We start from the raw sequence: 17,780 nt of genomic DNA, 5'->3' as shown, positions 1-17,780 counted from the left end.
AAAGACAATAGGTTCTCAAAACTTTTCTTTTTAAAACAAATAATAAACGGCCGGGCGCGGTGGCTCAAGCCTGTAATCCCAGCACTTTGGGAGGCCGAGACGGGTGGATCACGAGGTCAGGAGATCGAGACCATCCTGGCTAATACGGTGAAACCCCGTCTCTACTAAAAAATACAAAAAACTAGCCGGGCGACGAGGCGGGCGCCTGTAGTCCCAGCTACTCGGGAGGCTGAGACAGGAGAATGGCGTGAACCCGGGAGGCGGAGCTTGCAGTGAGCTGAGAGCCGGCCACTGCACTCCAGCCTGGGCGGCAGAGCAAGACTCCGTCTCAAAAAAAAAAAAAAAAAAAAAAAAAAAAAAAAAAAAAAAAAAAAAAAAAAAACAAATAATAAGAGCCTTAGAAGTGTTAAGTCCTTTTATAATAATACTGTAATTTAAGCTATTATCTTAATAAAATTAAAACACCAATCCTGAAATTCGGCTTTTGTACTCTTTTGAAAATCACTTTCTGGGGTTTTATTTATTCATCCAGTGGACAGATAACACCAGTCTACGCTGATTCACCGTGTTTCTAGAAGGTTCGAATGAGATTCCAGATATACACAGGAACTCCAAAAAGCCAAAAATATAAAGCATCGCAGTACATAGAGATGATGGTCTTTACCTCTGGAGTTTCATTCAAGAGAGTTCGCAAGTCCTTGAAATTGCTGTCTGCCAGTTTCCGACTCCTTTTGATCCGGGTTCTTACCTGGTGATTTGCCACAAAACCACAGAAGATGCCAATGCTGCAGGAAAAGGCAGAGAGAAGGAAGAGCATTTACTGCATGGTCCATGGTTCTTTGTCCAGGTCCAGGCAGCAGAGCAGGAGTCAGGGAGGAGCCCGCAGAAGGACTGGCCTTTCCTCTCCGGCTGCCCTCTCCTGCCACAGCCTTCCCACCGCCATCCCACAGTCAAACCACCACACACGTAGGGGCTACAAAACAGGACTCCGTTCTCTCAGAGGCAAATCTCCATTCTGTTCAAAATGACTCTCATCAATGGAACAATGTTCACAACAAATTGTGGAGGAAATAGGTGGGAAAAGGTTATAAGGCAGCATGCATGATCCAGTTCCATTCCTGTCCTCATGTGAATGTGTGTACACACCCTCCTGTGTGAACATATGCACGCATGTGAACACACACACACACACACACACACTTCTGCTCCCTGACCCCCCAAAGAAGGCTATAGAAAAAAACATCAAAATGACAAGAGTGCTTGGAGCTTCTAAGGTTTTTGGTTTCTCTAATTGTCTGTTAGTGCCTGTATTGTCCAGGTTGGAAAGAAACATGAGTTATCTTAGCATTAAAATGCTATGTGAGAAACCACATGCAACAGAGGACCTATGTATTATTTCATCTGCAGAAAATGTGAAACAAGTGAAACGGTGGTGCTGGAAGTCAGTGGTTATGCCCAGAGCAGGGGTGGAATGGCAGAGTACCCTGTTCATGGGTGGATTCACTTCATGGACACTTATGCATATGTACTTGCGAAAAGGACACTTTCCTCCATGTGAAATATACTTCAAAAAAAGCTTCAAAAACGCCCTATGAAAGGCATCTTGCAGGAAAGTCTTCTCTATGTGGAAAAAAAACAAACGTCTTTTTTTCAAGCCATCTAAAATGTCTAATGTAATCATTTTTAAGGGCTCTTACTGTTGACTAGTTACTAATAATCCTTTGACTTAAAATGTTTGACCAATTGGCCTGTTTTTGTGGCAAAGCCTTTGAATACATAGTTAAATTAGATGGTGCTAATTGCCAAGGTTCTGTTTAGTCTGGCCACTAGATGGCAGTAAGGAATTACATAAACATAGGCAAATTATTTTACCTGCAGAAGCCAGTAACAAACTTGTTAGCTTGTAATCATCCAATGGAAGATGTAGACATGGTTTTAGAACTAAGTTTTGCAAATAATAGGCTAACTTTAAAAACATATCAGATGGAGAAAATCAATACATTGCCTCTTCAGCAAAAGCAATGTCTTGAGGCTTTATTTGTGCATATAATTACGGGTAGGATGACTAAACATCTCATTTTTGGCACCTAAAATCCCATGTCCCCAGGAAACTTCTCCATCCTGGGTAAATGGGGACAGTTATTCACCCCACTTATAGTATAAATACATTCCAAGGAGCATTGTTTCATTACTGGTTCCAAAACATACTTTTCCATAGCAGTATAACATATGTCCATTAGGTTTCCCGCAATGCTCCAAAAAAGTCTATATAATACAACGTTGAGGAATGTTTCTTATGGTTAACAAGTTGCAGTGTAGTGAGTACTAGATTAGGGACACCAGATTTGGGTTCTGGGTCCTGTCCTGCCACCACCGTACTGTACAAGCCAGAGAAAATAACTTTCTTTCTGTGGACTTCAGTTGGTACCTCCAAACTGAAAAGATCAGTTTAGATCTTTAGGTGTAATTAGATAAATTAGATCCAATCTAACTCAGATTAGATAAGTGCTTCTCAAGCTGTAAAGGAGAGCAGTACTGGATGTACATGTTCTTTAAGATTTTTAAGTTTGGGTTAATTCCGATGGTAAACTTATAAAATAAATGTTAACAATATTCTGTCCCATTTGGAAGGACTGCCTTACAATTTGTCCTAAATTTGCATTGGTATTTTAGGAGCCGATGCACTATAGCAATAAGAGTTATTAACTCAGGCACTCATGCCAAAAGAGGTCAAATGACTCAAAATAATGATTTTGGAGTTTTGTGAAGAAGACACACACACACACACACACACACACACACACACACACAAAAGCTGAGTCAGCAATGCACCTGGAGCTTGCTACCATGCCAAATTCATAACATTCTAGACCATGACGAGCCAGGATCACTATCTGAACATACCTGATGTTCACAATAGGGATCCTTGCTCTCTCTTCCCAGCATGTCCAAATTATTTTATTCAGTCATCAGATTCCAGATATAAGTAGTCAAAGTGAACTTGGTAAAAAGAACCAGTCCAAGTCCACTTTCACTTGACCCACACTGACCCCTCCACCCATCCCCAGAAGGGAGAAGAACTTCCTTGAACTCCCAGAGGCTCTCCCTTTAATTCTGATGGGGTATGTCTCCCTTCACACTTTAATTTGTCTTTATTCGTATGTATGTTTAATTTTCCTAAAAAGAGGTGGAAACTACTTCTTTGTTAACTTTGTATAATGCAGTCTTGCCTCCATGAAGGTGAGTTTAGGGGTCGAGCTTTGGTTTCATTTGGTCTATTTAGAAGACTGGCCATATGTCTGAAGTGTGAGTCAGAAACTGTCTTCGTGCCTTTATTGAATACATGTCCTTACTCACAAGATCATCAGTCAGTGAAATGAATTGCAATACAACACTGGATTTCAATGCTACATATTTTAGACCTACATTTCTACTAATCAATAATAGATCTAATTACAACTAAAGCATTGATAATTTTTTTTTAAAAAGCCATACTAAGCTGAGTGTGATGGCACACACCTATAGTCCTAGCTACTTGGGACACTGAGATGGGATAATCACTTGAGCCCAGGAGTTCCAAGTCCAGCATAGGCAATACAGCAAGACCCCATTAATAAAGAGAAAAAGAAAAAAAAAACTGTACTAAGCATAATTATAGAGTAGAAGTTAGTGATTTTCAACGCTGATTTTCAAACTAATGTACAAAGTAAATTTTGTATTTAAGTTCTAATGCCTATGTAAGCAGGCAGAAAGCATTAAGGAAAAATTAGGTAGCATGGGGTCCTGGAAGCTGGGAGATCAAAAACGGGCTGGAGGAGCAGTTAATCTGTAGGTGTCAAAAGTGCCATCATGATGGCAGATGAATATTACCATATCTTCCCATTTTCCACAAAAATCTGGGAATCTGGATTCTTATGTGAAATCTACCAATTTTTAAATACTAGCAACTAACCAAAAAATTTTAAATACTATGCAGACCAACTGATGGTCTCCATTTGCAATCACAAATTTAAACCTTCTGTTCAAAGACAAATAGAGAATAAAGAAATTACGCTTTGAGGTATTGATTTAGACACTCCCTGTTGTTCAATGTATTTTTTGAGCAAAAAAAGTATGTGAATAAATATTTTTATTTGAACAATCAGCAGTCGATTATTAGAATATAAGGATACTAAGAAACATTTACCTAACACAGAAAGGAAATAATATTTCAGTGAATATCAGTTCTCTGGCATTTGACATAAATGCCTTTAAACAACCAAAAACATATGCTTTTAAGCAGTACAACAAAATCTCTTGGAATTTTTAGCAGAAGATAGGAATTTTTATTTTTATAGCCTTACATCTTCTATATTTTATTATGGAAAAACTAATTTTCTCACATACACACTTACAAGTAAATAAGCTTTTTATAGAGTAAGGCTAAACCTTACTTTTAAACCTTTACTTTGAAACTTGTAACTTTATTGTTCCTACCAATTTCTACTGATTTAATAAAATTAGCCAAAGAAAGCCAAATAAATGCTTTCATTCTATAACTGATCTCTTATTTTTTAAAAAAATTACATTTAAACTGTAAGTAACCGGAGGTCATTCACATAAAGAAAGTTTCATGATTTTCAGGACTGCTATATCTAGTTCAATCTTTTTTCTACAACCTTGTAGCCTCCCAGTCAGGAATTGGCAATCACATCCTAGTATAAAATGAACTTTGACAATAGTCAGCTTCCTGAAAATGACTGGAATTCAATTCACCATGGGAATTCTTAGCAAAGCTGGCTTATCATACTCAGAAACTTGGAAACATACAGAGGAAGTCAAGGCATGGTTGTTTTTTTTTCTTCCATAACCTTTATGAGAAATGCAGCGGTGACAAGCAAAGAGAAAGAAAGGAGAAGAAACTTGGCTGTTTCTGGAGTAAGACACATCTGCTTAACAGTCTACAGTGAGAGGTGGAAATTCGATCTTGTGCTGATGGTCAAACAGACTGCATAAACATATGTCAGTGTCTGTGGAATTCTCACATTCCACAGCTGCCTCTGGGAACGCTCAGAGAAAGAACATGCCCACGTAGACTGCACATCTGCTAGGGAATCTTTCTCCTTAACACCTATGTCTTCCCTTCACCCACTAAAGAAAAGATTTACATTTTTTAAAATAAAAAAGGATGCTCAAAACTAACTTGAAAACCAACTGTGTTTAATTGTAACATTTTGAGCCACAAAAGTGAGAGTCCAATAAAAGGCAGGTGGACTGCTCTGGGTTTCTGAAAGAATTTTTTAAAAATCATATGCAAAGATTATTTCTCAATAGTGTCCAATCTCCGCTGAAGTCAATGTCAGCTAGAGGCCCTGCATTAAACAAGAGAGAGTCTACTCTCCTATCTTTCCTTCCACTTCCTTTCTTTCCACCCCCTTTTTTTTTTTAATTATACTTTAAGTTCTAGGGTACGTAATTGAACTTTCTTTCCCTTTCTGTCTTCCAATTTTGTTGACATTCTTTTCCTTCTTATTTTTATCTAATCTTCTGATTTTGTTGACATTCTTTCTTCTCCTGTCTAGCTACTCATAATGTAGAAATCTTAACTTTCCCCAGGTCTTTAATCCTCCTGGCTAGCTTGGATTACTTGCAAACAATATGTAGGTATTATGCAACTCATGATGTTTACGGTATTTGCAAACCAGTGGGGGTTTCAAAAGGAAGCCATCAAAATAGCTACCGTAAATCAAAAAGTTCAAGGCAAAGAAGCTTAAATTCTCATCAGAATTTAAAGTGAGAAAAAAAATTCACATACTACTCTCATTTAAGCCTATTTATAATTTATATATAAATTCAATGTGCTACATGAAATCAAATTAGTTTTAGTTTTGTCACAGTCTCAAACAGTTGATCAATTTTGGTTTAATTATATTGAAATCTGAAATTACAATTTTCACATTAATGTTTTACTTGGGTGGGAAAAAAGTGGTTTTAACTGAGTGTGTAGGAGGGTATAGAATCACAGCATGCATTTTTTAAAAGAATTTTCTAAATTAAAATATACTTAAAAAAACATATATTGATTTGATAGGTCTGAATTCTGAAGAATTAACAAAATGATAGCTTTCATTTTATACATAAATGGAAGCCAAGTTTATTTTTTACTTTGTAGCTTTATTGTTGATATATTTTGGCATTTTCAACATAATGTAACTAAGTCAGCTGAGAGTGAACTAGAACATGCATAGCACATAATTATATGTAATGCAAATGAAAGTTCAATTTTAAAAAAGAAACCCAATGTAGTGGCTAGGCGCGGTGGCTCACGCCTGTAATCTTAGCACTTTGGGAGGTCTAGGCGGGCAGATCACTTGAGACCAGGAGTTTGAGACCAGCCTGGCCAACATGGTGAAACCCCGTCTCTACTGAAAATACAAAAATTTGCCGGGCCTGGTGGTGCATGCTTGTAAAATCCCGGCTACTCGGAAGGCTGAGGCACAAGAATCACTTGAACCCAGGAGGCGGAGGTTGGAGTGAGCCGTGATAGCGCCACTGCGCTCCAGCTTGGGTGACACAGTGAGACTCTGTCTCAAAAAAGGAAAGAAACTCAAAATATTGGAAACCCATTATTACACATGTAAACATTTATTCAGGTAAATAAATAACTACATTCGATCAAGAATTTTCCTGAAGTTATATGCTATGTATTGACATCAAGTGAAAATTATTAACTTGTTAAGGAAGTAATCACTCTAACAAGAAGCCTGAAGGGCAATATTTTCAGACGACACTTTTACATCTGAATCTCATCTTTGAGGTCCAGGGTGTATGGAGTGGGTAAACATCGCTGTGCAAGCGTCCAGACAAATGCGGCATGTAAGTTTCAGGCTTAGGGAAACACACAGGGATCCCTGGTGGGTTTGACAGGTTTCAGGGCTGTAACTGAGATTCTTCTGGTAGCTGAAAAGGAGGTAACTACCCCAACAACTAGGAGTCTGTGCATTCCTTAGAGTATATCAAATATAAAGGAGAGAGCGACAGGCACATCTGGAATGATCACTACTGAACTGATCCCAAACTGCCTCTCAGGATCAAATGTGAAAAAAACAGTAAGGATCAAATGATTTTTGGAGACACAGAGAAAGAGATAGACAGTGACAGAAAAATACAGAGAGGCAAGGAGAGACAGAAAAGAGAAAAGAGAAGAAAAGAAAGAGAGAGAGAGAGATTGACAGACAGAGATGCCCACACCCCAATGTCATGAACTAAAAACAAGTAACTCTCAGGCTAACCAACAGTGCATGAAGTCAGATAACACATTCACTTGGATCCTGTTTACACACATATATAGTTAAGGTCGATTATTCCACTATTATCAGCAAAAGTATGTCTTTTCTTAAATAATCACAGCCCTGGAGTAAGTGGTAACGCATTAGCCTTTGTCTGTTGTGAATATTTTTTTGTCATTGTTCAAGTTTCAGTTAAGTTCATTCAATAGGTAATACCCGAGCCTGGTATATAATCAAAAGAGACAAAAACCCAGCTACAGCAAGAAATGACTTTCCTTCCTCCCCCTCCACAACCCTCAATTTCCTTCCCAGAGGCAACCACTGTTGCCAGTTGCTTGTCAACCCTTTCACATCCCATCTACTCTGTACAAATATGACCAAGTGCTTGTGTCTCCTTCCTCATCTTTTTTTTTCTTTTTTTAACATAGTTACCATGTTCTACACATGGTGTGCAACCTGTTTTTTTCACTTCATCTGTCATGGTGACTGTTTGGTATCAACAAATCCGGAGCTGCCCAGTCCTCTCCAATGGGTACACTGCATTTCAATGAGTGGTCACCCTAAGCCATACATCTTATCAGACCCCTGCTGGTGGCCACACTTAAAGACTTTCCTTCTTGGGTTTGCAGCTGGAACTCCAACTCATAGGACTGACTGTTTTCAGCTAAAATTCCTGAATATTACTTCCTTAGTAAAACTTGACAAAAATCTTACAGCTACTGAGCACATGTGGTGTTTGGAGAAACGACAAAGAGAAGGCTGTTGGCCAACCCTTGCTGTGCCTTCAGGTCATAGGCACATTTATTTCTATTGCTTCATGAAACAGTGGCGGAATGAAGGAGGAAATGCGGAACAATAACCAAACATCATAACAAGGGAACACTGTTGTGGTGCACATTCTTCAGATGAGCAGTCTAATTTGGACTCGAAAAAACATCATCTTAAAAGCAATGTATTTCTGATCTGCCTGTCAACTGAAAAACTTTCGAAAGCAGCAGAAGCTGCAGCAAAAACACCCTAAATCATGAAGTGTGTTCCAGACTTCAAGAGAGGGTGGTGGATGAACAGCACACGTAAGAAAAATGGGTTTATTATGAGAAAGTCAATTGCATTCTACAATATTCTCAAATTTCCAAATTCAGGGAATGCATCTGTCCATCAAGATTCCTTTGGACTCAACTAGCAAATCAACTTGCAGCTCCATCTCTCCTTTCTACATGCTGCCTGTCTGCAAAGAGCTAATTAAGAGGAGTCTGCTGTGCTGGAAGGTAAATCCTTTCTGCAGTCCAAGATGTCTCAGCATACCTTCAAGAGGAAAAAAATACCAAAAGGCTGGCTCATCAGTTCAGTTGGGGCAGCTTCATTACAACACTAATGTCTGGTGCTAATGAGATCCTTTCGAATCACTCTAGACAAGTACTTGTGTTCTCCTTTTTCTGTTTCCTGGGATTTTTTTTTCATTGTTGCTATTTTGTTTCGTTTTAAACTCACGGTTTAACCATTAAAATATGAGACACTCTTCCTCAGCCTAAAACACAATCAGTTGTTGCCCAAGATTCTACTTGCCTTATTATTATACAAATCACCAAGAGGGAGATTGCAAAGCACTTCCTCAGGAAGGGTCCATTTTCCTTCTGTCGCTGGTGCATTTCTCCACCACATTTGTTACAGCAGCGGCACATACAAAAGAAATACCCCACCAGAGGCATCAGAATAATAAACAGCAGTCCCAGGACAGAGCATAGAATAATCCCTGCTTCATAGTAGACAATCTGCAATTCAAACAAAAGAAATAGCACATATTGTAACACGAAATAATAAGTAGAACATTCCATGGTATACAAAGTTTTTTGTTTGTTTGTTTTTGTTTTTTTTTTTGAGACAGGGTCTCGCTCTGTTGCCCAGGCTGGAGTGCAGTGGCGCGATCTCGGCTCACTACAACCTCTGCCTCCTGGGTTCAAGCGATTCTCAGGCCTCAGCCTCTCAAGTACTGTATTTTTAGTAGAGACAGGGTTTCACCATGTTGTCCAGGCTGATCTTGAACTCCTGTCCTCAAGCAATCCACCTGCCTCAGCCTCCCAAAGTGCTGGGATTACAGGTGTAAGCCACCGCGCCTGGCCATGTTTTATTTTTTTAACGTATCTGCCATCATTAGTTGAATCTGAATATATATATATTTTCCATTTTGAAGCTCCTCTTTGAAACACAGGAAGCAGAAAATTGAGTTATCAAATATAGGGCCAAGTGGTTACTGGAAGATGTCTTTCAACCCCTAGGAAGATGTCTAAATGCTAGTTTGAGCTGCAAACGGTTTAATTTTAACCCCGAAGGTATTTTGTTTGTTTTTAAATGGATCAATAAATCTTGGCAGGAGTACTTGCATAACAAATAATCTACATATAAGGTGCTTTACACCAGGAAAACTGCACAAATAGAAGTTAAAGACTCAAAGCACTTTGGATTGGCTGGCAAACAGTTACACAAGAATCTAGAATGTATCTTAATTTAGAAAAAAGGCTCAGACTCTAAGTCAGGCATGTTAAACACAGGCCAGTCACTGGGTTTCTCCATTGACACACTGGAAATAATAACACGTACCTTGTCAAGTCATTGTGAAAATCAGAAATAATGCATGATTAGAAATAATGTGACAAAGGACCAGGTACTGAGTAGACATGTAAGGTGCTTCTCATGCCATGCTCAGGAACCAGATCCACAGTGAAGGACCGACCTCGGCAGTCTGTGTCTCAGACAGTTCCTGAGTTCCTAGGAACAGCACAATTTCTAGATACAATCATGTGACCTAAACCTCTTTTCATAATCACTGCTGACTTTATTCCGGGATAAACGAAAATTAATGCAACTAGATGATGAAACTTGATATCATTCCAATTCATGCATGTAGCTGCTTACATTTCTAAAGAATGGCAGCAAATTGCAAGTTGGCAGTTTGCAACTAAATGGACAATCTAGACAGCTGCGAATTCTTAAGCCAAGCTGAGCAAAGGAAAATAAAACACACGTCTTGCTCCTGGGAGCAAATGTGATGTCTTGGAGGAGAGACCTGCTTTACATCCCAGCAGGGGGCTTCCAGGTCCCTAAACTGGATGGTATCACATTAGCATTAACCTCATAAACATATTGTGAGGGACAAATAACTGAACGACTGAATGTGAAAACAACTAGCCAAGTGCCCAGCGCACAGTAGATATTCAACAAACAGTAGTTAACGCTGTGAGCAAATGCTCAAGACTAGTAAATCTCGTGCATCTGGCACTTGAATATTACCTACTTCCGTATTAAGATTAAATTGCTAAAAAAAAAGAAAGTGGCTGAATTTTGCTGCATTCATCAAGTACGTGCTCACGCTTAAGTTAACCCCCATCTCATGTCCACGAAGAGGCATTATTAGCTGACTTAACCCTTCCTCGAGGACCAATATCACTTGCCAGTTAAGAAACCAGCCTAGACATTCCAAATTCTTACTTACGTATTTTTCCATCATTTCTCAGCAAATATTCTAAATTGTTTACTATTTTAAAGAAACGTAAATTCTTTCTGAATTCCAGGAGACACTGAATCTAAACCCAGGAGATAAGATATATTGAAATGTTTTAAATGCACTAATTTTACCTTTAAATACAAATTGTACATTTGATACACAGCCTTTCTAATGTTATTGACTAAACATCAGGCAGTATCAGGAACAAGACAGGGTATTTCAAGAGTTCACATCTAGGCTGACTAGATGAAGGCCTGTCACTATTTACGCTGTTTTTTGATACACCAAGATCTTCCAGTGCTTTGTTGATTATGTTGAAGATCAACATCTAAATATTACAGAGATATCTTGCTTAAAAGAGAAGGTTAAAAGTGATGGTAAAAACATAAATGAAATGGATCATTTAAAAATTTTCACAGTGAGGATGACAGTGAAGAACAGAAAGGCTTTCAAAGAGCAACCTGAAATAGCAGACAAGGACTTTACCTTTAGACCTAAGATTAGATTTTCTGGCTGTAGAAGTCAACGCAGGTGAGGAATTTTGGCAGAGGCAGCATGCATCAAGAAAACAGACAGAAAAAGTTATGAGTGATCAACCATAACCAAGAATGTTCATATCCCACAAGGAGGAAATCGGGTGATAGAAGGATAAGTACGAGAAAGGAATATAAAACTTGAGTGTGAATTCAAAAAACAGTGGTTTAAGTTACTTTGAGTTCTGAAATTCACATTTGCATTTACATTTGGATTTCCCAAAAGGTTCTTAATCCGTATGCTAATCGGTTATGAAAAGGAGAATTAGAGGGGAAGTTATAAATGCTTAACACACTAACCATGTGATCTTCATAAAATAGAGAATCAGATCTGAGAACTCCATAATCAATGGCAGCATCTTCCCAAGCGCCCTTTGCTAAAATAAAAATCTGATGGTGCTGTCCCCATGCTTAAAGCGATCAACGGATGCCCACCATTTTTATTCCAAACATCTCATTGTTTGATTTTAAATGTCCTTTTGTGGCAAAATAAAATTAGGTGGCTCTAGGTCATTTTCTAGATCACTTTTTTGAAATATTCTGGTCCAGGAAATCTAAAGGTTTAAAAACTATTGCCTCAGCTGGCAGATCTGAGGGAACAACATTTGTGATGGGAATCACTTTTAAATGAGGCATCCAAAACACTGGGACTGGGGGGCAGTTCAGATGTAGCTGCCTCTGGGGTCACACGGGGCATTTTAAATGATCCCAGGCTCCCTTTCTTGGGGAGGGGGCACGCAGGCTTGTTACCAACCAGGGCACAAGCTCCCAAGCTCACCAGACATAAAGATGCACCTCACAGTGTGTGTTAAAGAAAAACATTGACTCCTGGGCTCCTCTGCTAGAGCACATGAGTCAGAAGACACGTGTAAGACCAGGAATCTGTGTTCCCTGAGGCTTCCAAACAAATGACTTGCCCTGGAGTCATTGGCTTAGGGTCTGCTTCAGGGGGAACCAGCCCAACACGCCCAGCCTTTATCAGACTAAATCTAGTCAGAAAACCCTCCTCCAGATGTGGCCTGGGTCCTCCTTTGGTGCCTGTGCTTAACTAAACCCCTTTCTTTGGATAATGGTAGAAAGCATGGTCCAGTTCCACATCCAGAGTAGGATTCAGCTCATTCATGTGGGCTCAGTTCTGCATCTTCTCTCCACTGCACCCTCACCCAGAGTTTATATTCATTTGCAAAGGCAAGGAAAGAGAACAGGAGCCAGGGGTATAAACCAAGGTTATGGGAGTGCCAAATCTAATACCAAGTCAAGCACAAAGACCCTGCCAGTGTCAGTGGCAGCCCAGCTCCAGCTCAGACTCGCAGGTTCCTCAAGGCCAACTAAGGGTCTCAAGACCTTGTCCTCCAAGTCCCAGATCCCACTGAAGCACTGTCCCTACTCCCATTCCTTGGTTGGCATTCAGGCTGGCTAAGGATATTATGCTAATTTTGAATATAAATACAAAAGCAACAGTCATTTTCTTCCCCCTAGAGATGCAGGCCGACGTGGCAATCACGTTTGGGAGATATAAATGAGGCCTGTGGCACTGAGGAATGAAAATGCTTTCCACAGTGCTGGGGAAGGCTGTGAGCCCTGGGAACAGCTCAGTTTATCTTCCACACAGTCTTCCCTTGCTGAATGTAACAGCCTCTGGATAAGGCTTTCCTCTTCAGCTTCTGCATTTACTTTTCTCTTGAGTATAATTTTCTTGCAAATTAAAAATATGATGAGGCCATTTGTAACTACCGTTTATCTCAGGTAATGATTCAATGGGCAAGAGGGAACTGCCCTCCTCCGTGCCGGAAACACTAGCGTTCAGATTTATTGTGCAGGCCAGTAAAAAACGTCCACCTATACATCTGCTTATGGTCAGCCTGATAACCACCTTCAGACCAGGAAAGGAAGGAACAAAGTGCTTTACTTACCGAGAAGGACTGAGAACGTGGCAAACACATTGAACTATTTTTTATTACCTAACATTCAGTGCTACACACTTCTGTCTGTTTGCTTCATGGGCAACCTACACTCATAACACACCAGAATCAAGACCACTTGTGTGTTTAGGTAGGCAGTTGCAGAGGAGTGCACTGGCAGCACCTTGGGTAATAAGCAGAAAAATGCAAGGAGCCTTGATACTTTCTGAAAATACTGTGGACTCACTCCAGGGAGACGTTCAAGGTCCTCTCAGGATCAGGCCCCATCTTACCTTTTTTTCTCTCCCTCTTGCCAGAGGCCTGCTTCTTTCATACCTTGACCTCTTTGCTCACATGGTTCCTGAAGCCTGGAATGTGAGCAGAGGGCCCACCCATCCCACCGGCTCTGCCTTTGCATGATCCTCATTACATTAACTAGATAAGGTCCCTGCTATCTGTCTTCTAGCCTCTTGAGACCAAAGGCTATCATCCTTATTTCCACCTTCCTTCAATTCTAGCCATGTACTCACACGGCAAGAGATTCATAAACCTTGTACAAATGCAAAGCTACTTTTCAACAAACGATGTTTTATAACAGAGTACATAGTCACCATCTCTAGGAATTTTCAAACAATTCTACTTAACAAGGGAGTTCTCATCCCTCAGCTAAAAGAAAAGTAGTGTAATATTGCTTTTTGAAGAAATTTTAGTTTTTGTTTACTTTATTTATTCATTTATTATTATTTTTTTTGAGATGGAGTCTCACTCTGTCACCCAGGCTGGAGCACAATGGCACCATCTCGGCTCACTGCAAGCTCTGCCTCCTGGGTTCAAGCAATTCTCCTGCTTCAGCCCCCCGAGTACCTGGGACTACAGGCGAGTGCCACCATGCCTGGCTAATTTTTGTATTTTTAGTAGAGACAGAGTTTCACCATATTGGCCAGGCTGGTCTCAAACTCCTGACCTCGTGATCTGCCCACCTCAGCCTACCAAAGTGCTGGGATTACAGGCGTGAGCCACCGTGCCCGGCCATAGTTTTTAATTTTTAAATAACATACAACTTGAAAGGCTTTCTTCAAATGCTACTTTGGAAATTTCTGCTATGGTTCAAATGGGATTTGTAAGGTGGTTCAATATTCCATGAAAGTTCTTAGTCAAAAAAGGTTACTAAAATTGCAGATTGAATAACTGGTTATTTAAAGATTTACTTTCAAGTCAGCCAAAATTTTTCTCATACTTCATATTTTTAATAATAAATACACCAATGGAAAATTACCTTATCATAATCAATTTTGGACTCACGTGCCTTCTGTATGACTTTTCTCAAAGTGTCTGGAAAAAAAGCCACAAAATAGCAAAATTATTTTTTCAGTAAAAATATAAAATGCATATTTGTAAAAAGATCTTTATATACTTACAAATTATTATAACTATATTTCTATTATTTTTATAATTTTATTCCTATTTCTTAATATAGTTAAAGAATTAATGACCTCTAGCCAGAAGCCAAGAATAGAAGACAAATATTTCTGATTTATTATTTTGTCAGGGACAGAATTAGAGAGTTGTCATTTTTAAGTTAGTAATTTATCATAATACACTTTAATATTTACCAGCAAACCACATACAGCTTATTAATAATCATTTATAAAAATTATGCTGAAATTGCTAATCTTAATTATCTGGAAACACAAATGAAATTTATTTTTCAATAATTCCACATTTGCCTGATATTAATATTTTACAAAGGAATGGATAAAAGGAATCTTAAAATTAACCCAACTCGGCAGGGTGCTGCAGCTCACACCTGTAATCCCATCACTTTGGGACTCAGAGGCAGGCGGATCACCTGAGGCCAGGAGTTCGAAACCAGTCTGGTCAACATGGTGAAACTCCATCTCTACTAAAAATATAAAAATTAGCCAGGTGTGGTGGCGCATGCCTGTAATCCCAGCTACTTGGGAGGCTGAGGCGGGAGGATCAATTGAACCCAGGAGGTGGAGGTTGCAGTGAGCCGAAATTGTGCCACTGCACTCCAGACTCCATCTAAAAAAATAAAATAAAATAACCTAACTCAAGAGTTCTTAACATGGGAAATCCTTCTATTCCTGTCTCCAAGCAGTGCACAAAAAACTATGCAACACAAACTTGAACTTTTCCATAAATATTCATTTAGAGCATTTTCAAATTCTCACATAGGCCTGGGACCAAAAAAAGGTTAAGAGCCACCACTTAACCCTGAACCGCCATCTAAGAATGATATGAGACAACTGAGACAGGGACAGAGAGGGTGACATAGTGATTCGTGAGGAGGCCAGACCAAGGCCCAGGTCTTCCTCCTTCTGCAACCCTGTACACTGTCTCTCACCCCAGGAAGGAGCTCCTGCATTACTATCACTATATCCATCACATCTGAAATGTACTACTGGAGGGGTGGGGCGGGTGGGGGTGGGGGTGGGGGCAAACGAAACATCGACTCCTTTTTCGATGCAAAAAGTTCAGATTAACATACAGGAAAACAAAGCAAGCCACTTTCCCAAAAGGCTTTCTGCAAAACAACTTTTCTCCTCCACAACTCAGAGATATGGGTGATATTTAAAGATTATGCTGCAGGAACAGAGATTTTCAAACTGATATGCACCCAGGGAACCCCAATAGTTTCTTCACAGTACCTCGGGGGCTGCCTAAGGACCAGAGGAACACTGAGGCTGTCTAATCCCCTTCAGACAACACAGGTTACCTCCCCCTTCAACCAGTCAGCATTGCTTTGGTCTGTTTTACAGATCAGGCTTCTGTTTAAAATTTCATTGAATGAAAGAGTCATGTGTCTGTTGGCTGCATAAATGTCTTCTTTTGAGAAGTGTCTGTTCATCTCCTTTGCCCACTTTTTGATGGAGTTGTTTTTTTCTTGTAAGTTTGTTTGAGTTCTTTGTAGATTCTGGGGCTGTAAACTAGTTCAACCATTGTGGAAGACAGTGTGGTGATTCCTCAGGGATCTAGAGCTAGAAATATCATTTGACCCAGTCATCCCATTACTGGGTATATACCCAAAGGATTATAAGTCATGCTGCTGTAAAGACACATGCACACATGTGTTTATTGTAGCACTATTCACAATACCAAAGACTTGGAACCAACCCAAATATCCAATAATGACAGACTAGATTAAGAAAATGTGGCATACATACACCATGGAATACTATGCAGCCATAAAAAAGGATGAGTTCATGTCCTTTGTAGGGACATAGATGAAGCTGGAAACCATCATTCTCAGCAAACTATCGCAAGAACAGAAAACCAAACACTGCATGTTCTCACTCATGGTTGGGAATTGAACAATGAGAACACTTGGACACAGGGTGGGAAACATCACACACTGGGGCCTGTCGTGGGGAGGGGGAGTGGGGAGGGATAGCATTAGGAGATATACCTAATGTAAATGACTAGTTGATGGGTGCAGCACACCAACATGGCACATGTATACGTATGTAACAAACCTGCACGTTGTGCACAAGTACCCTAGAACTTAAAGTGTAATAAAAATAAATAAATAAATAAATAAATAAATAGTCTACTGTTGATTTAGAAACTGAGAAATCATCTATTTATTAAAATATATTTAGCTGCACAGCATAATATGTTGCATTTTGGGATCTTGATCTAGAAACGAGTTAGAAGGGAATCCAAGCTCTACCACTTAACTGAGTGTCTGTAGGTAAATAACTGCTACAAACATCCTCATCTGCAAAATAAGATGTCCCTACTCTCAAAGGACCACTAAGGGTGAAGTGAGAAAACATTTATAAATAAAACAGCACCGAGCCTGGCACATAGTGGGAACATGGTATATACCTGCTATTATTATATGAAGGAATTTAGAGAATGCAGGTTATAGAACAGTATCCATGGTAAGTGCAGTGTGGAAGACTGTCATTTTGGCCATTCAATATCCATTCACTTTTATTTTTTCCCCTACAAAACAAAGCAAACAAACAAAAACAAAATGAAAAACTTCGGATTTCTTTTGGGGAACTGCTCCTTCCATCCTCTCAGGCCACGTGGACTGGGAAAGCCGTGAGCCCAGCACCACAAAGGTAGATCCTCACGGGTCTAAACCAGCAGGTCTCCAAACATGGGCTGTGGGAATCCCCAAGATATGTTCAGGGTGTCCGTGAGGTCAAAACACAAGATGTTAATTGCTTTTTTTGTTGTGTTGACATTTGCACTAGGGTGCAAAGGCAGTGGTAGATAAGAATGCAGGTGATTTGGCACAAATCAAGATTGCAGCTAATACTCATTATATTCTTTCCCATCAGGCATTCATGTTCAATAATCAGTTACACTTAAGAAGGGTCTTGATAAAGCATTAAAAATTATTTTCATGAGGCCGGGCGTGGTGGCTCAAGCCTGTAATCCCAGCACTTTGGGAGGCCGAGACGGGCGGATCACGAGGTCAGGAGATCGAGACCATCCTGGCTAACACGGTGAAACCCCGTCTCTACTAAAAACTACAAAAAACTAGCCAGGCGACGTGGCGGCGCCTGTAGTCCCAGCTACCCGGGAGGCTGAGGCAGGA

At 39.8% G+C, this 17,780-nt stretch overlaps 1 protein-coding gene across 4 annotated transcripts in view; it reads right to left on the bottom strand.

Moving 5' to 3' along the window:
• The window catches only part of PROM1 (prominin 1), a 116,123-nt gene that overhangs the window by 56,491 nt on the left and 41,852 nt on the right, over positions 1-17,780 (bottom strand). For 2 of the 4 annotated variants that reach the window (XM_010358127.2, XM_030923242.1), the window contains exons 3-6: positions 14,481-14,536; positions 11,257-11,283; positions 8,835-9,040; positions 665-785 (exon numbers count right to left, since the gene is read on the bottom strand). In XM_010358127.2, coding sequence (XP_010356429.2) covers positions 665-785; positions 8,835-9,040; positions 11,257-11,283; positions 14,481-14,536 — 410 coding nt within the window. The remainder of the gene's footprint in view (positions 1-664; positions 786-8,834; positions 9,041-11,256; positions 11,284-14,480; positions 14,537-17,780) is intronic. The other 2 variants (XM_010358128.2, XM_010358133.2) reach the window with 1 other exon arrangement.

Source organism: Rhinopithecus roxellana, chromosome 2, assembly GCF_007565055.1.
Source record: "Rhinopithecus roxellana isolate Shanxi Qingling chromosome 2, ASM756505v1, whole genome shotgun sequence".
Classification (NCBI taxonomy): Eukaryota; Metazoa; Chordata; class Mammalia; order Primates; family Cercopithecidae; genus Rhinopithecus; species Rhinopithecus roxellana.
Note: the sequence above shows the minus strand (reverse complement) of the source record. Positions and strands in the feature narration are given on the sequence as shown.